General features: G+C 40.0%; 1 protein-coding gene and 1 long non-coding RNA gene across 3 annotated transcripts in view; one reads left to right on the top strand and one right to left on the bottom strand.

Moving 5' to 3' along the window:
- Nucleotides 1–1,064: 1,064 nt before the first annotated feature.
- On the top strand, nucleotides 1,065–24,906 carry kank3 (KN motif and ankyrin repeat domains 3). Of its 2 annotated transcripts, none has more exons than XM_068318841.1 (12): nucleotides 1,065–1,146; nucleotides 13,641–13,714; nucleotides 14,470–14,558; nucleotides 15,009–16,772; nucleotides 18,118–18,220; nucleotides 18,406–18,642; nucleotides 18,726–18,816; nucleotides 19,061–19,280; nucleotides 19,806–19,951; nucleotides 22,006–22,206; nucleotides 23,414–23,515; nucleotides 24,249–24,906. In XM_068318841.1, exons 3-12 carry the CDS (start codon nucleotides 14,522–14,524, stop codon nucleotides 24,309–24,311), a joined length of 2,964 nt encoding a protein of 987 aa, XP_068174942.1. In that variant the 5' UTR covers nucleotides 1,065–1,146; nucleotides 13,641–13,714; nucleotides 14,470–14,521; the 3' UTR covers nucleotides 24,312–24,906. The 2 variants fall into 2 exon arrangements, with proteins under 2 accessions (XP_068174942.1, XP_068174943.1); XM_068318842.1 differs by having other exon boundaries at nucleotides 1,104–1,146; nucleotides 14,474–14,558.
- The window catches only part of LOC137598567 (uncharacterized), a 33,460-nt gene continuing 15,571 nt past the window's right edge, over nucleotides 8,993–26,881 (bottom strand). The window contains exons 2-3 of the long non-coding RNA XR_011036702.1: nucleotides 9,700–9,973; nucleotides 8,993–9,238 (exon numbers count right to left, since the gene is read on the bottom strand). This is a non-coding gene — a long non-coding RNA (uncharacterized lncRNA). The remainder of the gene's footprint in view (nucleotides 9,239–9,699; nucleotides 9,974–26,881) is intronic.

The raw sequence follows: 26,881 nt of genomic DNA on the forward strand, positions 1-26,881 counted from the left end.
ATCCAAATGCCAATCAAATTTAATGATACAGTCCTTTCAATTGAAATTTTCTATATTGTGGTTTGAAATCTTGAATTGAAGAAAACAAATATTTTATTCCTTTTGGACAACCCCTTCAATCGCAACCCTGATCTTTCCTAACAAGACAGTACACTGGTCAATGTTTGGCTGCAGGAAGGAAGGCGGAGTTGGCAGCTGCTCAACGTGAGACAACACCGCCCTCACCTGCCAGTAAGTCGGTATTACAGGTTTCTAGGAAAAATTACCACCGGTATATATGGGATAAAACGGCTCATACGAGCTGAAATATTTGTGTTTCATCTTTCATATTATTTATTGAAATTGATGTGGGTCGACGTTTGCATGGTGTTCATGAATCTATATACGTACAGTATTGCATCACTTTGACAACTAAAAAAGGACGAACCTACGACCCTCTGTCGTCAGCCAGACAGTTCAACATCTCTCTCCTCATTGGAGGATCGGGCTGTCTGTCATTGTTTCCCCCTAAAACCGTAATCACTGTTGTAATTGTCCATGTGAGTTCTGATACACAGGAAGTGTTCTTCAGAACAAAGCATCAAATCCGTTGAAAAACAAGCCGGAAAGAAAGGGTCCGTAGTTTGACCTTGATTAATAAATTTTGTGAATATACTGTTATCAAATTCGACTTAAAATAACACAGACAATTTCAAATTAATGTACATCATTTTTAATATACCGGGATTTCATTCTGATTGGTAAATTATAATATGATCATGGCATACATTATTGTTCGGATACAAACACAACTAATGGGTATAAAGCCTAATTTATAATTAATTTATTTTTTAATGTCTACATTCCTAAACGAAGATACAAATACAAAAGCACCATAACTGTTAACGCATATTTTAGCAGACTTTATAATGTACAGTATATTCAACACAAAACTAACCAAGTGTCAACAATCGTAAAAACACAAATGTCGCAACCTAGTCGACTATTTTATTTTGGTATCAAAACAGGAACAGGTTTTGTAATGTGTTCCACTTTTCTCGAGTCAGAGGATGGGAGTTTTTGTTTTGTTTTTCTTCTCCCAAACTTCTCATACCTTCTGGGAAAGTCATGACAAGCCTCAGTGTGACTGGACGGAGACGCCAGAAGGTAAGGAACAGCCCGAGGCATCGATTAACCCGCTGATCGGGATGCACATTGATTATCTGCACGAATGAAAAGCTATTTATAGTTTCGTTCGAGTTAAATTGGAGCAGTTCTGAAGTGTTGTGGTTTTGAATTGATCACAGATCACGTTAACAGCTATTGGAAAAGCTCATGAAGTCCTTCCACACGCATACTTCTGTAATTACTGTGTTGTGTTGTGATGGAGGGAAGTTGAAGTTGTAAACTTTGCCGGACTTTTGGAGTGCTTTAATGGGTTTTAACTTTGAAGTTTTCTAGTGTTGAAAAACTTAATGTTGACATTTTTTATTGGGCTCTTATTTTTAACTCATTCAGAATTTCTTTTCAGTCATCTTCTATGTGACTCTTAGAAATTGTCTCTTAGAAATTTTAAATGGTAATCATATTGTTAAATCCTATTTAGAAAAATATTGTTACATTTTTATTTGGCGTAGCCTAACTAATGTTTTTTTTTTTTAATCCTTATTTGGTCTAATAGAGGTGAGATGACTTTCGTCATCAATAAACTCAGATATTGACTTTTATTTGTGATTGTTGTTTCTTGACTCTAAAAGTCCTCAAAGAATGCAAATCTGTGCACACCCTTTCCTCTTTTTCTTAATTTGTTTTCCGTTACTTTGTGGTTTGGACTCATAATTCAATTTAGTCTGTATCTCTTTCGTCTAGCCTGTTAGGAAAATGCTCCTAGAATAAAAAGTGTTAGCATTCCAGATGCTAGAAGAGTAGACAAAATACCTTTTTCTCTCACATACTGTTATGGGACCTCCTCTGTTGTTGAGAAGCATTGAACCCCTCCCCAAGCTGCACTTTTTTTGTATGTCCACTGCATTATCTCAGTGTTTTGGTCTGTGGTGTTGGGTATTTACATGTTAGGTCTGTCACATTGAGGTAAACCCCAGCTGACGTGTCTTTGCTGAGGGTCATGTGTCATCTAATGGACATAGCCTGCAAAGAAAACCTGGTATTTCTAGATGTTTGAGAGCAGAAAACGTTAATTTCATTAATAATGAAATGTTCAACATCAAAAAGCAGTGATTGATGGATGAATCAAACAAATGGAATGTGATTCAGGGAATCACAGAATAATTTCCAACCTTTGACGGTGTTAAAGACTTGTAATAAACAGTGTTCCAATTGGAAGATCATTAGTAGCACTAATGATCACTCAATACAAATCAGTGTGTGATTTTAAACAGAATGTTAACGCAAGCAAAAAGAAGCTTGAAGCACAGCAGTATCAGTATTCAAGCGTGATGTTTTTACATGTGTTCAGCAGGAAATAACATCACTAAAACAATTATTCACTTGTCTCATTATACTTGGCGGATGACTTTGTGTCCTGCTCTAACGGTCAGGAGCTCTGGGACCTCCGGCTGTCTCCTTAATTTGAAGACACTCAGCTGATTTTCTTCTTCTCTCCCATGACCAGCTGCTTTTAAAATCACCCAGCTGTGGGTCAACTTAGGGTTGGTGTTAGGGTTGAACGTATTATGTCGTCACAGGTCACACCCCAGTCCCGTACCGTTGCCCCTGGATCATTATTCATACACAGACGCATAGCTGGTGCTGTTTCTACCTCTGTTGCAGGAGCAGTGATGGAGAAACATGGAGTATTTATACAAAGCAATTGCTTTAACAACTGTTAATGCAGCTGGTCTGAAGTCCTGTTTTTCTGCAAATGGGGTGTATCAGCCTCAGCTGCATTTATGTGAAGCTGGCTTGTGATAGAGTAATGCATCAGATATTTACAAGAAGAAATTCTGTGTTTGTCACAGTCGGTGAAAATGTTCTTTCACTTACAGTCCCTGTCCAGCACCCTGAATGAAGCAATGAAGCATGTTTTATAACCTTGGTTACCTTGGGAGGTAAAAAAACAAACAAAAAAAGATCATATCTGCAAAGCTTACTTACAGTTTGATTTAAAAAAAAGTCTTTCTTTTAAATGTTATGCAAAAATTTGTTCATGGAATTTTAACTTCCACTAACAAAAAGTTGTAAAATTAAAATCTTTGCTGCCATTTAGGGTTTTAAACAAAAAAAACCAAAAATGTCACCGAAAGTCAGTATCAGCACATTGGAAAGTTCAGAGGTCAATGTTTGGAGCACTTGGTAGAACAAGTTCGCCTTTATGAGAATGTTCATGTAAAATGATACCAACAGAGAAAAGCAGGGACTGTTTCAGGAATAATCACAGGAAGGGAGACAATAAATAATTTGGGACAACATCAGGATGCCACGACCTGGGAAAGGAAATCAATGCTCATTTTAAACGGCTGCTGTCTTCTTATATCTGTATTTTGCCTTTTTTAGACAAAGGCTGTTTCGTAATGTTGTTTTGAAAAATAACAATGTTAGAGAAAACCTCCCAAATATTTCCCAGTCTTACAACCACATCACAAGCTGCCATTTAAGGATGAGATGAGGACGAGAAACTTTGTGGAATCATCTTTTTAAATGGGTGTTAATCTCTTAACAGCTTTCTGAAGTGCTCTCCGGGGGAAAGTGACGTCCTGCAACAGGACCCTGGGGTTTAACTTACGCGCTGCTATCGCCTCAAAAATAGACTCTGTAAGGTTAGTTGGAGGTGCAGAGGAGGTCAGCGCCACACTGATACCTGTCCTGATTTTTTGTTCATATAAACTTTGGTTCTGATTCAAATCTGCTTGCCTTGTTTACACTGTGGTCCATGAGAATTTTGTGATATTAAAATTGAATTAAATTGGGTCTGTTTGTCCTTGTTAGTGCGGCTGCTTGATAAAATGCATGCCTTTGTATTTTTAGCTCTATTACAAGTAGTTTTAATTTTAGTGCGTTGAGACTGAGTAACTCACTGTCGGGACTGGATGCAGTGAGGAAAGAGAGAGGCTCACCAGCACTTGGCTGACATGTTACTATAGTCAAAAATATATTTGGCTTGTTCTTCTATAATATTTTGAGTTTCCAGTCCAAAAGAACAAGTGTGTCTGGACTGAATAGCTAATGTGTCTCCAGTCTATCAGTGACTTCTTCTCCTACATGTTCTGTGTCTTTGTGTTTCTTCTTGATTGTTTCTGCTGCTGTTGTTTTTACTGTGAATATCAATTTTTTTAACTACCGTTGTCACCACCTGTAGAGATTTTCCTGTGTTCTCTTTGGTCGGCTTGCAGTAGAAGTCAGGTTAATAAAACATGAGGGTGCTGTGAAGAAGCTACTGATTGCACTTCAGATTCTTTTGTATTGAATTACAAGGTTTTGTAAAAACTTTTTTCCATCAGGTTTTATAGCTCAGTGAGACTGAAAACAGCCCTGTTGCACGAGTGTTACTAGACCCATTTTACTGCAGCTCCTGCCCAGAATTGGTCCATTGTAAAATCTCATATTCAAGGTCTTGTATTTGTCAGTGGATTAATTTAGGTTAATGACAGCAGAAAGTAAATTTTTAAAATCCACAACATCAAAGACGTGCAACTAGAAGCGCACACTTGCGGTCTGGATCCACACATTCATGCACAGTGTGCATGTTGTGGCTGGTGCACTGCTGTGCACTAAATGGTAAAACTCAGAATATCTTTAAGACCAGCTTTCGCCAGCTTTTACTTTGGAGTAACCGAACCTCAAAGTTTTTGATAGCATTGCATGTCACAGAGATGCCACAAACTGCTGAACTGTTTTCGTCTTTGGTTAAACAATGAATGTTTTATGCGACATGGAAGAGAGGGATCTTTGAGTTTGTAGTCGTATTTGAATCTTCTGATGCATATTCGATCTAAATGTTTCAGCTTTAGAATTTTGCAAATGTCTCTGAGGCCTTAAACTCTAAACTAGTTGTGGCACAGGGAGCATGTGTTCATGGGCTCATAATGGAACAAGTTTTCTGTTAGCACTGAAATGCCATTGGAAAAAGCACCTCATGTGAAAAAGTTTCATCACTGCCAATTTCAGTTCTCACTGCAGACACACAGAGTGAAAACACTTATTTCTATTTGATCACTTTTCTTCAGTCTTTTTTGAAATTATTTTACCTAATTCATTGTTCTTTTCCATTTTCATCTTGTTGGTCTTATTTTGCGTGTTTGGTTTTAGGTATACAAACAATTTTTTTGAACTTTAAAGTATTTATAGGAAAGAGCTTCATAAATATAAATAAAATGACAATTAGCAGTTACTAATAATGCTATTAATAAGTTCATAAACTATTTACTACTCTTGGTATGAGTATGTGTTGCCTTCAGATACACAAAGTAAAGTCTGAAATGACAAAGTCAACAATTGGAGTTCACTTCTAAGGTATTTATTAATCAGTAATTAATTATTAGTGAACATATTTTGGTCTAGATACTCCGCCGTATTTCTCCAGAAGTTCCCTGATGTTACTAAATGTGGTTGTTATGGTAATAACTCATCTGTTGGCAGGTTCTATCCGAGTTCTTCTGTGTATAAAAATAAATTGACTGGGAAAAGAGAATTTAGAATAATCAAACAACCCCAAAAAAAAACCCCCAAAGGAGGACGTGGAAAAGTTGGTGCATTGAAGAAAAGGAGTGCAACATGACAAGTAAATCATGATGTTCATAAGGATTTGCACACTGGCTATAGGAGAAGGTATCAGTGCATAAATCTCTCCGAAAAGTACATGATAAGTATTTATATTGTGTTTCCGATGTTTAGCAAACCTTTAACGCATTGAAAGACAACATCTTGTTGTGCCCTTTTTTTCTATTTCTTTTAAAATCTAATTGTGACATTAGCGCCATCTGCTGTTTTTACATGTCCAACTTCTGATAGTCATAGGGGGGGATTGTTTCCATTTACTTTGTCCCATTTTAGAGAATACAGTCAAAATGCGTTTTATATTTTGTTATGAAACCTCAAAAAGAAAGCGTTAGTAAATTGTCATCAATGAAGCTGTCGGTTCCAAAGGATTTAGCAATAGCAAATTCCACTAATATAATAATCATATAATCTTTAAGGGGCACAGACAAGACAGCAAAGGAGAACTTTAAGGATGCAGTCACCCTGCAGATAGTTTCAACATTGATATGTTCAAATACCTCACAAACCACCAATCAGTGTGATTACATGGCCCAAACCTGAGAAGCCAACCAAATCAGTACACGATGGGATCTGAATTAGAGCCCACAAATCTATATTTTCCATAGGCATGGTGATGAAGGTGTGTTCTCAGGAGGTTGGGGAGGCATTTCAAAGACCCACGTACATCCAGTGCCTTGTCATTACCCAAAGCAACTCCATCAAAGAGCTGCTTAACTGGTATAATTTCCACCAGTGATGGGAAAAACATGATACTCGGCACATATTTGAGTTGTTTTTTGGGTAAGAAACATTGGTTGACATCTGGTCTTGTTTTGTAGTTATGAGAATCAAACACCTGGAGACTACTGTTGTGTAGACTGAACTGGGTCACATTCATTTAGATACAGATGGACCTTATATAACTTAAGTGATAACTGAAAAGCTTCAAAACAGAACAGTTGATAGAGAGAAAAAGGCTCCTGGAATTCCTCCTGGGAAACCGGCCTTGAGAGTTTGTGTTTCACCCCAGAGAGAAAACAAGGTGTGTTTGTATTTTCCAAGAGGCAACGTGACTTTAGAGCTGGAAACCAGCTAACTGGCAAAAACTCCATTTATAAGGCCTGCTTTGTTTCAGGGTGGGGCTGCACAGCCATCAGGCATCGGACAGCCACGGTCCCAGCTGACTGGATGTGTCCGCAGCTCGGATACAAATTGTACGCCATTTGAGAGGCTTTTTTATATTGGAAACATACTTGTTTCCAGACTAAAACAAATAACTCTGCTATTTCAAGAATCTATTCATGTCCAGTCAGGTCTTTGGTTCAGTTGTTCATGTTTCAATTTCTACTGGGCAAGAAAAAAAGCCCAACTGTCTATGGCACCCGTCATCCTGCCTTGGATTGGCCTTTCAAGGGGTTTTCCACAGTTACTGCATTATTTGTGAGAATTATCTGCTTTGTGGATCAAGGCCTGTTTCCAGAACAGCTCTGGCATCTCTTCTGACCATTTAGAGCAGCACTCATAATAGAAGTAACACAATAGTTGTGAATCTTAAATGACCCATCAAGACTCATATGTCACCAATGACCGGCCAAGTCAAACAATCTCTGAAGAGGAAATAGGTGCACATTGTCAGACTGAGTGAACTACAATGATCAAATTCAACACAGGAGCATCCAGAGATGGGAAGCCTCCACCGGGCCGGGGTATTTATATGTATTTATCTTAACACCTGTATTAAAGTCGTTCACTGTGAAAATTTGCTCCTAGGCTCCATTCATAACTTTTTTTACGGGGAAGACAGATGTTACAGAGTAGGAGACTCGACATGCTCTGCTTAGCGAGGAAAATCAAATCAGCTGTTCCCTCCCTGAATGCCTGTCTTTGATCAATTTTCATGCACAACTGCATATAACGTTTTGAGTCAGATAGGTTACAGTCATTTGCACTGGCCACAGTTTATTTCTTCTGCAATAGGCTCAGGAACATCACTCTGCAGACTCCGTCTTAATTATCTGTTGGGTTTTCCATTAGCACAGAAACACACATTCATCTCATTATCGTTTCATACTCCTCTCCCCATCACTATCCAGGCAGATTCACCCAGTTCATTTATCAGCTTCATTGGTTTTAACACAGTCATCAGCCACCACCACCACCATTAGCATCTCATCTTCGTCTTTCTGCCGCTGATGACCATCAGTAAAAGTCTCCCCGAAGAGTCCAAGCCCAAAAGATTTTTGAATTCATGCTAAATTAATAGAAGTTAATGAAAACTCATGGACCCACACAGAGTTAAACAGATCCATCCAGTAGTTCAGGAAGGATCCTGCTAACAAACACACACCAAACTGATCATTTCACCTCCTTATCTGAGGTTGGAAAAAAAAGGAAATTTTTAATCTTAAACTACTTGAAAAGCACAGGCTGAAATGATCTGACAGAGACAGAGGTACAAAGTGTGGTTAAAATATTCCCTTAAAGTTATCTCTGAATGTTGGCATCCATTCCCAGGGGCCTCCTTTTATCCTTCATGAGAAACTTTCTGTCAGGCTTTTAATCTGAGTAGCTGCTTCTCAGCATCTTCAAATCAACTGTAGGAGCCTTGTGCGTCCTGATGCCAGACTCTCGTTATTCATGCATCGGACTTCCCCATCAACTTTATTGAATTCACTTTGTGACATTTGTGGGGGGCTGATGTGAAGGAAACAACGACGCCTCACAAAACATGTCAAAAACAGCCTTGCCACCGAAGAGGCATAATGCCGTATTGTGGAGGCTGAATGCAGCTGATTGTGTTTGCTGGAGGATCTGGAAGGAAGAGGGAGGGGAGGCAGGATGCTGGTGATGTTTGAAGTCCTGAGTGTGATTTAAAACATTTTTTTGCTGTGGAAACAGCACCACACACAAGACGTAAGTTTGTGATTTATGTTGAGGTGGGATGTGGCCTCTGACGGCAGAATCCTGTATGTAGAGGTGACAGATTGTTGCTTAGGTCCTTAGCCAAAATTGATAACACGTTATTTTAGAGTGATATTGGTGTGTGTGTGTGTGTGTGTGTGTGTGTGTGTGTGTGTGTGTGTGTGTGTGTTTGTGTGTGTCGCATTGGCTATGTTTGCTCAGCTCTATGTTTCTGCTTGTCTTCTGTCCAGCGCTTTCCTGCTGCTCCAGGAAGCATCTTTCTGGATGGTCGATGGGTTTCCTGGCAGAACCCCCCCACCCCCCACCTCCTTCCAGTTCCTATTGAGAGACAATGGAAGGTCCCCTACAGGGGGATGAAGGGGTGTGTGTAGAGTGTGTTTGTATGCCTGAGTGTTTATTTCAGGGAGGGATTTATTGAAGGGGCATTGGGCTTCCCTTCAGGACATTGCGACAGCAGAGACTGTGTGTATGTGTGTGTATATGTGTGTGTGTGTGTATGTGTGTTTCTGTCAATATTGGGCTTAAAATTCTTCACAAAGACGTGAAAGGAATCTTCTCACTTATACAAGAGATTAGGTCAGGATCAGCCGTCGGTTTTAGGTTGAAGATTGACGGATGAAAGCTGGAATAAGAAAGCACAAAAGAAAACGGTTCAAAGTTCATTTTTGATTTTGTTACTAAACGTACCTAGAAGTGAGCTTAAATTTCTTAATAGACTTTACAAGGCTTTACAGTTCAATTAAGTATTGAGACAGTTACAACCATCAACATGCTCCTAGGTGCAACTAGCACTTATTCTAATTATTATCATTGACTATAATTTATTTTCCTGTTATTTGTTTGCTTTCAGTTTAATTTGAGAGGAGTCTAAGCATTGCTTGTTGTACCTGAATATTTTTGCAATTATCATTTTTTTATACCATGTCTTTATTAAAATTGTCTCTCATAAAGATGACTGCATTCTACTCATGAAGTGTTTCAGCTGTGATTACAAGAGACTGAAAGTCTGATCTAATGAGTATAGAACACCTATGGGTGTGGTGTGTGTTGTATGTTTGTATAAATGTTTATGTGTTTGCTCACATTCCTAAATGGATGTCACAGACTGAGTTGCTGTCGCTGAGAGAGGATGTGTTTCACTCCCCTGCCTCGTCCGTCCAATCGAGTTTCTGGCTTCTCTTCTTGGGGGGGAAAGGGTGGTGTGGGGATGAGGTCACTGTTTGAAAAACATGGCGAGGTCAACATTTCCTCCTCCATAAAGAGAACAGGACAACCCAATGTCCTCTCCTGTGTAATTAAAACATCCAGAGTGTCAGCTCTGTGACGGCGTGGTAAACTCTCCACTCGTCATGTGTTCCTGTTGAACCAAAGGGAGTGAAAAATCAATGGATTGTTCTGTGTTTGTCATTGAAGTACTAGTCTGTCTCAGTCATATATAGAAAAGTGTGTTTCATTCCTGAATTCGATCCACCATATTCACTAAATGTCAGCTGACACAAACAAATCACTGTTTTGTTTTCAGTTTAAAACCAGCTGCTTCTTTGGTTTTTGGCTCCAGCTTCTGAACCTCTGATCCTCCTATTACTAAAGTTGCTTTGGCTGGTCTATATTTAGACCTCCACCTTAATTCTACTTTATTAAATCTCAGGTGATTTTTTCCCCCTGGTATACAGTGGAGGGTAATAAAACTTGAAATCGCTCTCTGTCTGCAGTTTTTTGTCCAGGATATTACTCAGCAACCGTTCAGTGTTTTAATACTTGGCTAAAGCATCGTACACATGTAAGAGAGGGATTAGGAAAACTAGTGTGCGTTCACATCAAGCACATGCTGAAGTAGTGACATTTTAAAATTTTATGCAATAGTACTCATAGATACTCATACTCATACATCTATGTACCATCTGTAACAGGATGTTGTCAACCCACATCTCCCTACTTTTGGATAGAAGTCAGTGAAGTTTCACACATGCTTTCCAGGGACTGTGATGGTGTGCATCCCATAATCGTTTTTTTCTTTTGCTTATTTTTACATTTTCAGGTGAATTTTTTGGCAATTTTTATGTAATTTTGCTCACAGATTTTTGTCATTTTTCCAACTTGTCCTCTCAAGGCAAACTAAAAGGTAAAGGTTCGTAGATTCACAATGATGTCAGTTTCATTTTGTATGAAAATGGAAACATAACTGAAAGACCCTTTTGTACATTTTATTTTCTATATTTTTTCTCTGCTCTAATATTTTCCCATCTCTGCCTATTTCGCTGCCTTACTGTGCTCTAATTAAAACACTTAAAAGGCTTCAGACTTAATCACTGGTTTCTCTGTAAATGGTATGTCAGCCTTTCCAGGAAACCTCTTGAAAATGTGTGCAAAGAAAATCATCCTTAAACCAGTGGAAACAGATGAGTCCCATAGAACAAACTACACTAAGTGTTGTTTTCATCTTAGCTTCGTGCTTGAATTTATGACCTTGTCTCTCAGAGCGCTGCTGCAGTTGTGATTGAGTGTTGTGTTAACCTGAATCTGCGGGGTTTGCAGCCAATGAAAATGCTGATGTGGCACAGTTTACCGTGTTATATGTTTACGAGCAAAGGAATGACCGCAATGTGTTCGCTGGAAATAATAGCTGTGAACATCACCTTTGTGTGTTTGTGTGTGTGTGTGTGTGTGTGTGTGTGTGTGTGTGTGTGTGTGTGTGTGTGTGTGTGTGTGTATGTTTGTGTTTATGCGGAGTTCACAACTTTGCACTGCATTTCTAGTACTGTTTATGTGACACCACATGTGTGTGTGTGTTTAGGGAATTTTTGCAGTTTTGTTTTTTGGGTTGTCCAATGTGTAATTATGGCCAATGGGAGTTAGTGGCATGTGTGTGTGTGTGTGTGTGTGTGTGTGTGTGTGTGTGTGTGTGTGTGTGTGTGTGTGTGTGTGTGTGTGTGTGTGTGTGTGTGACTTGACAGCGTGGCTCTCAGCTGGTCAGGACTGGAGCTGTTGAGAGAAGGAATGCAGCTTCTCTGTAATTTGCTGTCTGTCAACAAATCAGAGAGAAGAACAGTAACACTTGAGAGGAGCTGGGGGGGTGTGTGTTTGTGGTGGGTGAAAGGAGAAATGAGTCATGTGAGGAGAGTATAGAAGAAAGGAGGCGGTGAAAGAGGAAAAACAAAGAGAGAAGAAATAAGATTTGAAGTGTCTGGCAATCCATCCATCATTCTATCCATCCAGTCATGCATCCATCCATGGTCTTCCATGTATCGGGCGTCCTGTCATGGTGGTGGCAGCTGGCTAAGATATTAAGTGTGAATGAAATAAATCGATGAAAGAAAAGAAAAAGGCATAGATAGTGACGAACGTCACGTCAGGAGAAGAGAATGGAAGAAATAACAGATGCATGGAGTTGAAGTACAGCAGAAAGAGAGAAGGGTAATGTTTCAAAGCATCCTGACATTCAGTTCTGGATAATTCTTACCATTTGATGATGGTAGGAAAATGCCTGTGGTGGTCTTTTACACATCTCTTTTTAAATGGTTTATCCCGTTGTGTGTAGGCCATTGTGGATGGAGCAATGTAACAGTTTAACCTGATGTTATTTTATCATATCTTTTAAAATATGAATTCCATAGTGCCTACAGGACGTGTTTGTGTCTTAAGCTCATTTGTGATGTCACCTTGAAATTTTCCTTAAATGTACATGTTCTTTGTTTTACATTGAAAGTCACATATTTTGTTGACAGTGAGAAAAACCAGGTCGGAGCTCGTTGGAATTGTTCTTAGAACACCATTGTGGTTCATCTGATTCTGAGTCATTATTCAGGAAAACAAAGGACTTTTTAAAAAATAGAGTAAGTTTATAATCCAACCTACTCATCACAGAATAGGACAGACAATAAGCAAGCATTACACGAACCGATGCCCAATAAGTCGCAAACATTTTCCAATACATTTTGAATGATGGGATCCATTTCTGCTGTTTGGTTAGGTTGTGTTTGACCCTTAAATACTGTGGACTACCTTTCTGATTGGGATCAACGTGAACCAACAAGATGAGGTCACATCCTTGAAAATCCTTTTAACGTTTGTGAAACTTGTGAGCAATTGTCTCGGGTGCTCGGGATTATGGTTACCATGGCCTGAAGCTGACAGAAGCACTGAGGAGAAACAGAGCTGATAAGGACATTTCTGTTCAATGTCTTCTTATCGGCAACACTATTTATTTTCTTCCACTGCATAGTTTCATTTCATTCATACATTGTCCCCAGTCAACCAGATGTGGATGATTATTCTATTTATCTGAATAGTCCTTGCTTTAACAATGAAAGGTCTACTGCTGTCTGAGTTGACAGATGTGTGTGTGTGTGTGTGTGTGTGTGTGTGTGTGTGTGTGTGTGTGTGTGTTTATAGGTTATCAGTAGTTAGTCAGCTATAAGGACGGTCTGCATGTTGCAACAGCATGCGTCAGGAATGTGCCCCAGGCTGCTGGAAAATACATCTGTCTGTTTTTATGTATGTGGATGTGAACCTACAAAACTGTATCGGTTTCAAACAAATTGAATAACTGCACACACACGAGGCGTAGTGTATGTGTGCATGTGATGTACGACTTATCGTATTTTCATATTTCATTCTTTCGTTGTATCAAAGAGAAAACAAAGATTTGCATGAGAGCAGATTTATATCTGTTTTATGACTCACGCAGTCGTCAATCCCAGTAATTTTCCTTGTTAATCCTCAAACACAGCAGTGTGCTCACACACCATTAATGCCGATTTGTGCGTCGCCAAGATGAGCTTGTTTATCTGGATAGGCTTTGATTAACGTAGACCTCGCGCAGAAATTATTACAGAACATTTTGGGATTATTTGAGCTAAAACGATTAACCATAATGCATGACTCTTAAATTTAGCAAGCCATTCAGTGAGCCCCTGTGTATTTCACGTATGGAGGTACCCGCACCTACGGTGCCTCATGGGTAATGTACTCCATAGTACTACTGTAGTTACACCAGTTCTGATTGTCTGTCTTTGTGTCTCAAGGCTCTGTGGATCAGGGTAAAAGGAACCATCCTGAACTCCAGCTGCATGAATCACTCACTGAGTGGTCAAGAGAGGTAAACCTCACTCATTACATGTCTTTTGACCTGTTGCATAAATTTATTCATAATTAGGTTTTAACTTTCATACATTTATTATGATCAGCTATGCTGTATTCCATTGCTATAAAATAAATAAATATTCTATATGCCTGCATCCCCCAAAGACGTTTAACCATAAGTTATGTCGGCTGTGATACATCCACAAGATGGTAATGAAGAGCCAAAAGTTTCAACAATCAATCGATAATCATTGATGAAGCCAGCGGTTATCTTTGAGGTCGATAAACACATTCTGACATGATGTGGGAGGGGAATGTCTTTTTCATCGTTTCGGTGTTGAATATACAACTGGACTTGTCAGAAAAGCTTGAAGACATTTTGCTTCTTCTTCCGAAGAAGGTTTTCCGACGAGCCCAGTTGACTTTATTCAACAGAGATCTAGAATGACCTGGTCGACTGAAAATCTCCACAGACATCTCCTTTATCATGTCCATAAACATTTCATGTCCTGTTTGAATTATGACTACAACAATCCAGCAATTTTAAGTCCCAAAAAATAATATTTCAGAACATGTGCTCAATTAAAGACAAAATAAATTCAGGTTATGAGAAAGTTCTGTCCGTCTTTAGACGAACATTTGAAGCCTCATGTGATGATGTGTCCATGCTTTGACCAAAGGACTGTGCTGTGTTTTAGGAATGACATTCATTTCCTTCCTTCCTCTTGGTCTTTGTGCAGTCATGACACATTCTCTGTGTGTTTTCTTTAGCCAGGTGTTGATTTGAAGCTGTGTGTGTGCTGAAAGGTTCCAGTCCTGAAAAATGACTCATTCAGTGCAAATGAAACCCAAACTGCCTGGTAAGAAACTGGATTAATATGTTGTTGTTTCTTTTATCACCACCTCTGAATTTATTTTTGAGTGTTAAAATGAACATATTTACCCTTTATTTCTGTTTTCTGTCAGTGTGATAACAAAGTTTAAGGGGTACAGATGGTGTCACTGTTAACCACAGCAAAAAAAATATTTTAAATTGTTTATGACATTTATACTTTCTACTGCAAAAGATACTACTTTATACTACTACTTTCATACTTTACCCCTGAACTAGAACAAATAAGTTCCTCATTACTGATGCATATTTGTTGTACATACTAACCAACAAAATATAAATAAAAGGACAATACTAACAATTATTTATCATATATAACATAACACAACACAACAACAAAAAACAGAAAATAAAACTTTTGTACGTGCCCTAATTGTGTGTTGTTGTATTATCCTGGTATATTTCCTTTTCTCTCTAGATCTTGGTTCTCCATTCATGTACTCCAGTCAGGAAGAAGCTGACCAGCCTGGGTCATACTCCGTCCAGACTCCGTATGGGTTCCAGCTGGATCTGGATTTCCTCAAATATGTAGAAGAGATTGAAAGTGGGCACAATATTCGTCGGGCACCTGTCAGCTCCCGGCGCCCTAGTCGAGGGGTCAAACTGTCCCAGAGGAGTACAAGCGTTGGAGGACGTGCCAGTGGCTGGACTTCTACTGAGTCTCTGGCTTCCCCGGCTAGTGAGGATGGCAGAGTTCCTCCACCGCCGCCACCGCGCAATCGCCTCGGGTCAGCACCCTGTGAAGGGCTTTGCCATTCCCCTGTGACTGTCCTAAGCGTTCCTCCTCTATGTGTCGGAGCCAAAGTGCCGCCGCCTCCACCCCAGCGAAACCCCAGAGTTGAGAGGACTCTTTTGGAAACCAGCCGGCGACTACAACAGGAGCAAACCCAACAGCACCAGAATGGTGGACGCTTCCAGCTCGCAGATTGCCCAAAACAGCTCCTAACCTCTCCGTCCACTCAGCCTTTGCTGACTAAACCCAGTCCTCAGACCTCTGGACTGAGCACTCCAGCTGCTGGCACAGCCATGACTCCAATCCCACCCAGCCAGCTGCAAACAGTTAGAGAGCAAATGGCCACCGCCTTGAGACAGTTGAAGGAGATGGAAGAAAGAGTGAAGGGAGTTCCTGCTCTTGAGAAAGAGTTAGCTAAGCTTCGTGAAGAGAAGGACATGTTAATGTTGGCCCTGCAGGAGAAGAAAGTAGCCATGGAGATGGCCCAACAGAAGCAACCATCCACAGAGTCTTCCACCCAAACCATGAGGACCCTCCACATTGAGAAGGGTATCCAAAGTCAGCTGACTACACCATCCTCACCTGAGTGTAAAGACTTTGGGAATTCTGTTGTGCTCAATGAGAAGTATCAAGTGAAAGAAGAGAATTCTACAGAACCTTCATCCAAAAATTTAGAAAAGACTCAAGAGAAAGTGTCTGCTGTTCAGACGAAATCAGTGGCTGTTGGGTCAAACATCCCAATGGACTCTGTGGTTTTCTACTACAGCCAAGGTGTGAAAGATGCTTCTGAGGGAACCAGGGTCAATGTTTGTGACAAAGGCACTAGAACAGAGCCACCTTTGGTTCACGAGGAGGGAATACAGACCAAAGTGGAGACAAAAGAGGCTGAGGTTTGGGTTATGGAGTCACTGCTTGGGCTGACGACCGAGGCTCAAAGGGAGATTGACACCTTACAGGACACCATTAAATTCCAGCAGGAGTCCATTGTGGCTTTAGAAGACCGGTTGAGTATGTCTGACAAAGACCTAGTGATCCTTAAAGCTGAGATGGAGGAGAAAACCTCCAAAGTCACTATTGAAAAAGGGGTTCTTGTCAAACCAGACACAAGACATGCCGAGGTAGAGACACTAAGTCCCATGTTAAAGCATACTGAAGTTCTGTGTTGTCCTGAAGTGAGTGATGCATGTGTAGGTGAGAGTTTAACACCAGATCATAATGACCAAGGCAGCCAGACTGATGCTTTAGTGGAAACAGCACCTATTGCAGTGGTCAGCACTGGGTGCCAATGGGAGGACTTGTTTGAAGAAAAGATGGAAGAGCAGAAAGTGCCAAAGAAGAGACAACTGACTATAGCAGAATACAGTATCTCACCAGAAGAAGAAATGGTCAGTAAGGCCAATAAAAAAGAAAACGACAAAGAAGAGAAGTCTGCACCTGGCAGCAATACAGGTGAGAACTGGTGAAGTATTTGTTTTCTGCCCTAACTGACTTCATTAAAGGAACAGGAAAGTCAAAATGAACCTGGGGTAGTATTGAAAGTACAGAAATAAACAAACGTTTTGGTGGCATTATTATTTTTTATGATCAATGGGGACCATGGCCAAACAAAATATATCGTAAGTTACGAAGCGCTCCATGACAGCGGAAGTGACGCAGTCGTAGACATTGGGGTGATTCCATATCAGTGCCATTATATACCGGTAAATATACAGTAAGCGACAACATAACAAGCCAACATTATCACATTAATCATGAAATCATCTCAAATCATGTCATCATCATCATATTCGGAAGAGGAGTTCCCCTTGAACCCAGCTGGGCGTGTAATTATCCCCTACAATTCCGACCCGATGTTATAACTGCAAACTATACCCCTATTTGATACCAATTAAGGAGATAACTAAAATCTGAGATAATTTTTGCAAATTAGTAACAAGCCCCGGGTGAAACAAACCTAATCAATTGACCTGTCTATCACTTTTGATATTGATTACTTTTACTTTAAACCTTGGGAATTCTGAATAAATACTACGGGTTTTCCGAAAATTATCATATCTTCAAATCTCTTTCAAAATCATCTGGGGTGAAGTGCTCATGGCAGATTCTTGGAACTTTGGTCATTTTGACCCTGTTTATCCTTGCTTTCCATTGCTCTCCAATCTTTCCAGAAGGTATTTTGAAGAAAGGTAGGTTCATATCTTTGTGTCTAACTCCTGTGGTGTTGGAACATCCATTCACTTCACAGGTAACGATGATTTTATCAGATGTATCACTTCATTGATCGTATTGTGCTGTAATGGCTGTCCTGACTGATGAGGCGACGGGCGTCGTTGATGACCTATGACCCCACGTGATGGTGCTGCTGCAGCTCAGATTTTAAGGTGTCCTGACACCAGTGATGATGCCTGACATCAGGAAATGTTTTTATTTTTTCATAATGATAAACAAAATATATATTACTTTACAATGCGTTTCCTGTCCCTTTAAGGAAGTTATATGAAGGGTCTTCACAAAATACATCAAATACACTCAAACAAAGCAAACCAATTGTTGAAACTGCATTCTGGGAGACCTGATAGAGAGCAAAAATAATCCTAAATTTAGACTCTGTTCAAATCCACAATCAGGACTTCATAAAAAAAGACCTAATTTAGGATTTTAAATGGGGTTGCACAATCCCCTTTTAAAATCCTAAATGGATGATAATATCATCTCGTGTGAGGTATAAATTTCTCTGTCTGGTGTTCTTTGTTTGAACCATTTGTTGATTCAACTGCTCCTCTTATGGGAATAGGCATGCTGAAATCAATCATGAAAAGGAAGGATGGGAGTAACTCCAGTGAGAATCGCACCATTGGAAAGAAGAGCCTGCAGTTTGTTGGCATTCTAAATGGAGGGTGGGTAACATGAAACACAACTTTTCCTGTTAATATAGTTTTACTGTAAATTAAAAGCAGCAGGCTGTTTTAGATTAGAAATAATACTTTGATCAGGTCACAACATTGGCAAGAAACAACTGCAGTGTTTTAAAATCAAGCCATCAATGTTGTGTAGAATTGTACTAAATATTTGTTTCTCTTAGGTATGAATCTACATCCAGTGATGAAGAAGAGGAGGAGGAGGGGGAGGATGAAGAGGTAGATGTTAGTTCTTCTGCTGAGAGTGGAGAAGGTGAATGTTTGGACAGCACAGAGGAAGATGAGGCAGCTCTTGACGAAGAAACATCAGAGGAGGAGAGAAACATCAACCTGGATGAAAGTGACACTGATGAGGAAATCCTGAAAGTTACAAATTATTCCTCTGATGTTGTGAAAGAGAAGTACGCTGTTATACAATATGATTATTTATTATTGCCATTTCAGGCGCTCATCGACTATGGTATAATAAATTATTTTATTACAGGTTTGAACTGAGCTCAAAAATGCGTGAAGCTTGTCTTATCCTGAAGAACCACCTGAATGATGACATTAAAACACTGAAGAGTAAGGAAGTGGTGCGTTCCTGCATGCTTCTATATCACTGACTTACACATGTGATGCTTCCACTTCTATCTAGTGTAAGAGTCCAAAACATACATTTACCTCAAGATGTGGAACTGTATGCTAATGTTTAGGGTTTGTCAACACCTACGACATCCTTTAAACTGTATCGGATTTGAAATTAGCATTAGCATCCTATGTTATTTCCTTAATAAGAATGTAAACCTAATAGCAATGACTTCCCATCCTTACCCTTAGCTCTCTAGCACCCACATAGTCCAACTGGAGTGGTTCCGCATCTCTAGTGCTAAGATGGCTCAGCCGTCACGGGTGTCAGACTACCTGATGGCGTTCTCTGAGGTGTCACCGATGCTGCAGAAGCACGTCGTCAACATGACAGATGGCAATGGCAACACAGCGCTTCACTACAGCGTCTCTCACTCCAACTTTGGTGTGGTTGCATTGCTGCTGGACACGGGTCAGTATTCAAAGAATTAACGCAAGTTTAATTTTTTTTATTTTGCTTGTTTCTACCCAAGCAAAATAATTACTTTTTTTTTCAAGTGAAATAAAAGAAAAATATATAATGTTCTCTTTTGCCGTTTAATCGAAAAGAAATGTAATAACATGAAATTAACTTTAATGATCCCTGTAGGGAAATTATTAGTCCACTCTAGTGTTAGTGAAATCTGTTAGTCATATGCATATGCATATATATATATATATGTGTATACACACACAAACACGGGACCTGTAAGCATGCAGATGAGAGGTAGAGTGGTGGTCCACATGGGCCTTGAGCCGGCGACCCTCTGGTCCTGAACCCAAGGCCGGCCCTCAATTTTCTTTCAACATTCTCCTGTATCCAACTGTAGTGGATGTGGTTCATTGTGGGTATGTGACAAGCTCAATATTTACAGTAAACAAGTGAACATCGTTCTGGGACGCATCACACATCTATTTGTTTGCATAAACAAACAACAGTAAAATGTTTTCCCTGCAGGAGTGTGCAGTGTGGACAAGCAGAACAAGGCAGGCTACACGGCCATCATGCTTGCTGCCCTCTCTACTGTAAAAGAGGAGGAGGAGGACATGGAGGTGGTCAAGACGCTCTTCGGTCAGGGCAATGTCAATGCAAAGGCCAGCCAGGCAAGTCTGAATCAGTTTTACAGCTGACAGAGCTCTGGTACCCCACGCAGCACTGGTGCCTTGTTTACTCCTGAGGTACTGCTTGTTAAGACTTTCTATGTCTCCCACCAAGTTCCCACAGGAATTTTTTTTTTTTTTACTGTGGTCATTCCTGTCATTTGCATGTAATTTTAGGAATGCATGTTGTTTGTCAAGAAAATAAAAATACAGCCGTGTGTGAGTGCATTCTGGTTTTAACATGCAAGCCAGCTTTGCTTGTACAATAATTTGATCATGTATCATTTTCAACAGTAGATTTGGAGAGAATCTTCCCATGTTAAGTGTGAAAATAAGCAAATACAGTTTATTTACATCTTCAGAGGTTATGTGATTGTGAGCAAGTCCAAGGCCAACGCTTCACTATTTTATCACGAGGGGGAATGAGAAGGTTATTCTTTGTGTTGAGAATGGCCAGAACACTATAAGCCTCTGTTGTTGTTGTTGTGGATGGATCTTGTTTTTTTTGGAAGACTGGGAGGAAGAGCTACTGCTGTCTGCATCCATTTTGTTTCCTAATCCTCCACTGTGAAGCCGCTCTGTTCAGGATTAGGTGAGGGAAAGAAATGAAAATGTAGTCCGTAGCTCTTTGTTGAGGTGAAATCCTTCAGTTTTTGGGCTGTTCACCCCACCAACAGCAGGAGACAGACTGCTGTCATGCTCAGTGTCAGCTGATGATGTAATTGATGTACAAAGACAAATTTCTCACGTGAAGTCAATCCAAAATAGAAACAAAGAGCCTCTGTGAAACTTTAAGCTCAACAGCCAAAAACAGTTTATCACTAATGAGCCCATCCTGGATCAGCTGATATCGTTCAATGGATTAAGTGGGATTGGGACTCCTTAAACTTTTATAGTGGGAAAATGCGACATAAAAACAAACAAAGGACTAATTCTACACACAACAGCCAAATTAGAAAAGTTGTTAATGAGGTGAATGAGTCATTTATTTGATCTGTTAATTTTCTTGGATTTTCTTTCTGAACTATGCTTTTATTTTTGCCTGCTAGTGTGTGTGTGTGTGTGTGTGTGTGTGTGTGTGTGTGTGTGTGTTTGGAAGTCAAACACTCCAAGATGTTGACAATCTTTTAAGATTAGTCAAAGCAGAAGAAAGAATGTCGACTTGATTCCTAGTGTTAGTTTTAGAGGTGGTAAAGAAAGGAGGAAGTAGGGAAGGTCTGAAAACTCTGAAATTCTACGCTCAGGGGCAGATGAATGATCAGGCATTTATTAGATTGGGTTAAGGAAATACCTTCTTTAGAGCCATCTTATCTTTTCACGTCTGTGAGGTTGTGTAGTATTATGTATTTAGACATGGCGCCTGACAGACTCTCACACTGCCAAGTCATAGGACTCTGACTTTATAGCATCACTGGCTATAAATTCATTTACTGCCGCTTGTTATTGTTGCTGCGGGTAACTACACGAGGTATGCAATGTGTTTTTAGAAGTAACCTTTTATACGACCTAACTTCTGTTTTTGGAACAATGCATCATCTAAACCTACACCACTCTCAGGAATGTTTTCTTCATCTCCATGTCGTATTTAAGACCACGTAGAAGGTGTAGTTTTCTCTGCCAACCTAAATCGACGACTGTAAACGCGAGTGTAGGACATGTGACTGAAATGTCATCACACCAGATTATGATTGGTCAGAGCTCCTCCGGCGGTGTGATTTGATCTCAGCCCTCCATCAATGCAATATCTACACTTTGATGTAATTCAAGAAAATATTTTACCATTAAGTTTAAAGTTTCATCTAACACAGTCTCAGCTTGCTCACCTAAGTTATCCAGACAAACCTTTGACGAAGGAGCTGAAAAAATGTTTAATCTCTTGTCATTAATCTTGATTTAAAGTCGATGATAAAGTTGATGATTGTTAATGTTGATGTTCAGGGGGAAAAGCGATCAGTATGAGCTTTTTCATACTTCTCAGGATATAACTCAATTTTTTCATCACTTGAAATGACGAGCTTTCAAAGGGAGAAATGTAATATAATTCTTTATCTTTGCAGGCGGGTCAGACGGCATTGATGCTGGCTGTGAGCCACGGTCGTCAGGAGATGGTGAGGGCGCTGCTGGAGTGCGGCGCTGACGTCAACGTGCAAGATGACGAGGGATCCACGGCTCTGATGTGCGCTAGTGAACACGGCCGAGCTGAGATTGTCAAACTGCTCCTGGAACAGCCCGGTTGTGACATATCTATTGTTGACAATGTAAGGCTTCTGTGTTTTAGCCATACATCCAATGTAATGACAAAAACTTGCTCTAACCCAACCTGAGTTTGACAGATGAACCAAACTGCTGAACACTTCCTTGTCTGGGATTCAGCTTAGTCTGTGCTCAGGAAATAGCTCCTCACAGGAAATGGCTTTCACGCAGTTTCCTTTCCAGGTCACCTCTTTTTCTCTGTCTATTCTGTCGTGTTTTTTTTCATTAGCAAGAAAGGCTGAGAGCTGAAGAGCCACAATTAGATTAGTTTCATCTGCCTTCGACTAACATTGGTGCTGTCTACGGGAAACACTCACTGGGATACTTGCAAGCCCCAAGGGAAGGAATTAGAAAGCCACAACCCCTCTATTCACAGCAGTAGGCTTGCAGATTTCAGACACAATGCACTGCAGGCTCCTGACCAAGTTGACGGCATAACCGATGCACAAGTCAACAGTAACTGTTAACATCATAAAAGAAAGCCTCTTTTGGGATGTAGTCACTGAGGGGTCCAGACATTTTGGTCATCCATATTCAAATTGTAAAACCCTCAGGAACAATTTAACCTACCCTGGAATAAACCTTTTCACATTGCATCACTTAGTTTTTTTTTAATCCGCACAGTTGCATGTCTTAAAGTGATTTCCCAGAGATTTATTCTGAACGCTTGAGGAGACGCTAGGCAGACAGATATTTTTGTTTTCACATCTGTGCCAGAATCGGTCGGCATTTCTGTGCAGCTCATGGATTGTGTTTCAGTTCAGCACAGCTGGACCCAAAGGTGGATGTGGGGGAAAAAGGAAAAGCCCCCCCATTAGGAAAAAACCCCACATCCCCTGACCACAGAACACACAGAACAACCTGATGAAACCATGACTGTAAGAAATGGCACAAATAAATATACAATGCTATCGGTGAGCCTTAAGAGCTTACTCTGATGGATTCTTTGAAGTAAGGGGGTGAGTTTGTTTCATGTTGTGTTGCACACTTTTATATGAAGTGAATCAGTTCCTACTTGTGTTTTCATGGTTTCAGCCTGAAGTTTTCCCAATGGGGACATTAAGGCACTGCATACAGACTATGTGGAATAAAAAGGCCATGCTGAAAAGGATGTGTTTCATTTTAGAAGAACTCATCCTTGTCTTTGTTCAAACTAGAACTGTTTATAGTCAATCAACTTTTACCATTTCTTCCCCTCTTCTCTGTCTGCAGGATGGCAGCAATGCTCTGTCTATTGCACTGGAGGCGTCTCACAATGACACAGCTGTGCTGCTTTACGCCCATATGAACTATGCTAAGAGCCAGACTGCTGTGGTGAGTTCATTCTCCCAGCCACCACCTCCTCCTCCTCCTCCCTCTCCTCCATGGAGATGGGGTTACATGACTGCATGTTTGGATGAAATATCGCATTACTCATTTTATGTTGCACTAGAAATTTTAATGGAAATGTGTACTAAAGACATATTGAAAGTGAAACGGTGATTAAAGTTAAGTTCCAAAATGTAGGCTGTCTTTGATCAGACCCCCCTGGCTCAGTTTGTTATGTTTAGAACAATTATCAACATTTGGAGTTTGTTTTGTAAATGGCTGTGTTCAGTTTTGCACTTAAACTTCTTTAATATGCCAAACACAACATAACTACAAGATGAGTGGTGCCATTTGTAAGCAGGATCAGTTCTACACAGCAAGCTTTACAAAGGGTGTGGGCAGCAATGATTAAAGGTGCTCTGCTGCCCCCTATCGGTGGAATAAAGCATCTGCTGTTGAGTTTTTGTGAAAGGTTATTTTGATTCCATTACAAACTATATCCATGAATTTAATCAGAAAAGTATGTTAGTACATAATATGTATTTTTAATTGAATAGGCAAAAAATAATATAATATAACATAATAGGTGATCTTTTTAATATTTTGTTGAATTTACTGATCCTTCAAAATGTAATGGAAATAAAGAAAACATAAAGTAACAATAAGTGTATAACAATAAGGCGTATTTATAAAAACACACACACAGATTCTATGTCAACTCTTCTCTTCTTTCTTCAAGGGAAGTCCAAAGACTCAGCCAAGGAGCCCCCCCAGCCCCCACAAGACGTGGCCTTCAGACTGACAAGAACGTGATGACTCAACAATTATAACTGGATCTGAGCAGCGATTAGCTCCACTGGAATTTACCTAAATATAAATGTATTTATATACTGCCAGATGTTCTGCATTTATAAGTATTGTTAATATGAGAATAATATTTTTCCATAAAATGTGTGAATGGATATATATTATATACTTGACTAATATGAAATCCTAGCATGTCTAAATGAAGTCTCCAGTACGTTCTGTCTGCGACAGGAGATGAGATGTTACATATATCATTTTGCACTTCCCTAATATTTTACTGATCTATTCTCTGTTGGTACAACAGACACTGGTGGCACAAGCACATCCAAAAAACATTACAATCTTTATTTTTCATGGAAGCCCTGATACACTAATGTGTGTAACAGTATGTGCCACCTTCTCCAAGTAAATGAACATGTTCTGATTAATCCGTATGTCCAGCCTGTACTAAGGACACCGTCCATCTGTATTTTAGATTCTGTCCTGCCTTTGTTAACTGATCTGTGAACCTCTTTGTGGTCTACACTGTGTGCTTTGTACGTTCCTATAAATATATACATATATATTCATGTCAATAAACATTTACATAAAAAGCTGATGGAAAGTAGTTTTTTTCTGCACAAACATTTTGTAGTATAATGTTTTTATATAAGTTCACAAGGACTAATGAACTTATATAAAGTTCTGTTAGATGTTCTTGGACTGGATGCGTTTCTGGAGCGATGTCAATGCTCCACTCACACCCAGTTTTTATAGGAAGTGTTTGAACAGTTTATCTGCTTTTGGTTCGTGAAGCACAATCCAAACTCAAATGACACAATAATTTTACCTGACACATGTGTGAGTCCACCTCATCTTCCTTCCATATCAACTTTACATCTGACTTTCTAATGGCTGTAGAAACACAGGTAAAACCAAGCATGTGATGTATTAAGTAGTACTTAATATACTATATGTACATATAGTTAAACACACATGCACACACACACAAAGCCCATGTGTTATGCCCCGGTCTAGGGGAACCTTTGACATAACATGCTTGTGTGCTCCCCCTGTCTTCTCACCACAAGAAAGGCCAGCGACATCAGTAAGCAAAGTTCAAAAAAGGAGCAGTTTTTATTTGCCTCAGAGGGAGAACAGGTGCCAACATAACAAACAAAAAATATCATAAATCAACCCTACCTTCTTAACAAAAGAAAAGGGAAAAAATATCAATTTCCTAACCTACCTACCTAACTTAAAACAGGAGAAAATGGTCAAAAGAAAATGGCTTCTCCCTCCTACCAACTGCTCAAACGGTCTACTAATTATGTACAACTATTTACAAAGATATGCGTTAGCTTACACATGAGTACAGAACTTCACAGAATCGCCACGGGGCACAAACTATCTGATTGCTACTATAACTACTGCAACAGTTCAGCAAGCTGGTGTTTCCTGGCGGTGGGAAGGCTGGAGAGGAGGCAGAGTGCAGTCGGCGGGCTGTTCAAATTGGTCAGGGGACCCGCCCCGCCCCCTGCCCAATCACGCGGCAGTAATCAGGCGAGCCAGCCAATTAGCGGACACCACCTGCTCCTAATTCCCTCATTCACAAAAAAGAAGACACACACACAAACCAAGGAGAGAGAGAACACTGCAGCACAACACATACACAACACAGTACAGTACATGACCCGTGGGGTCATAACACCATGCTCTGTTGTAATCTGTAAAACTTTTTCAAACAAGGATCAATGGCCAAGAGACACATGATAAGCACAGCATCTAAATGACCAGTCACCAAAATGCTTTGGTCATGGTTCTGGGGTGGTCTGGGGGGGGGGGGGGGGGCACGTTTTGTAGTACGCAGCTACATGCATCTGGAGATGGCATCTACTGCTGAATGGCCTCCATACCATGACATGTCTGCACAGGCTGGTATTTAAATAAACAGAAAAATAGCCCCGTTAAAGTTGATCCAGATTTCATATATGAGAGTAATGATGAGCGCTCAGGAAAACATCTATTTTTGTCTATTATTTTACATTTTAGTTTATTTAAAAGGTAATCTGAATAATTTTAAATAAATGTCATGTGTTTTCCCAGACACCTAGGATGAACCAGACATAAGAGTGAGTAGGTCCAGGCCTGTTGGGCCTAAATGTCACCCCCAGGCACCACAGTAAAATTTGTAAAATATGGGATTATCAATTACTATATTTGTGCAATCTTGCACTTCATCGTAAGCAGCACAGTTTCACATAACTAGAGAGCTTCAAGCCTACTGAAGAGCACCAATCAGACCTTTACTCACATGTAATTGTGTCCTACATGGGTGTGTCTGATGATGCAGCCTGAGGGCCTGTGTTAGGCTCTAAAAGTTAAGTGAAGTCCTCCCAGAGTCCACCAAGCCAAAGCTATGTCACAGGCCTGGCTTCAGTGGATTCTTCAGAATCATTCAATGAACGCTGCAAAAGGCCACCATGCTCCAGAGGAGTTGCTGCTCCTCCACCTATAGAGGAAGCATCAACCTGTAGGCTCCAGTTTGTCTAATACAAGGGGAGTTATGAGATTAAAATGTAATGA

Source organism: Antennarius striatus, chromosome 7 (assembly GCF_040054535.1).
Source record: "Antennarius striatus isolate MH-2024 chromosome 7, ASM4005453v1, whole genome shotgun sequence".
Lineage (NCBI taxonomy): Eukaryota > Metazoa > Chordata > Actinopteri > Lophiiformes > Antennariidae > Antennarius > Antennarius striatus.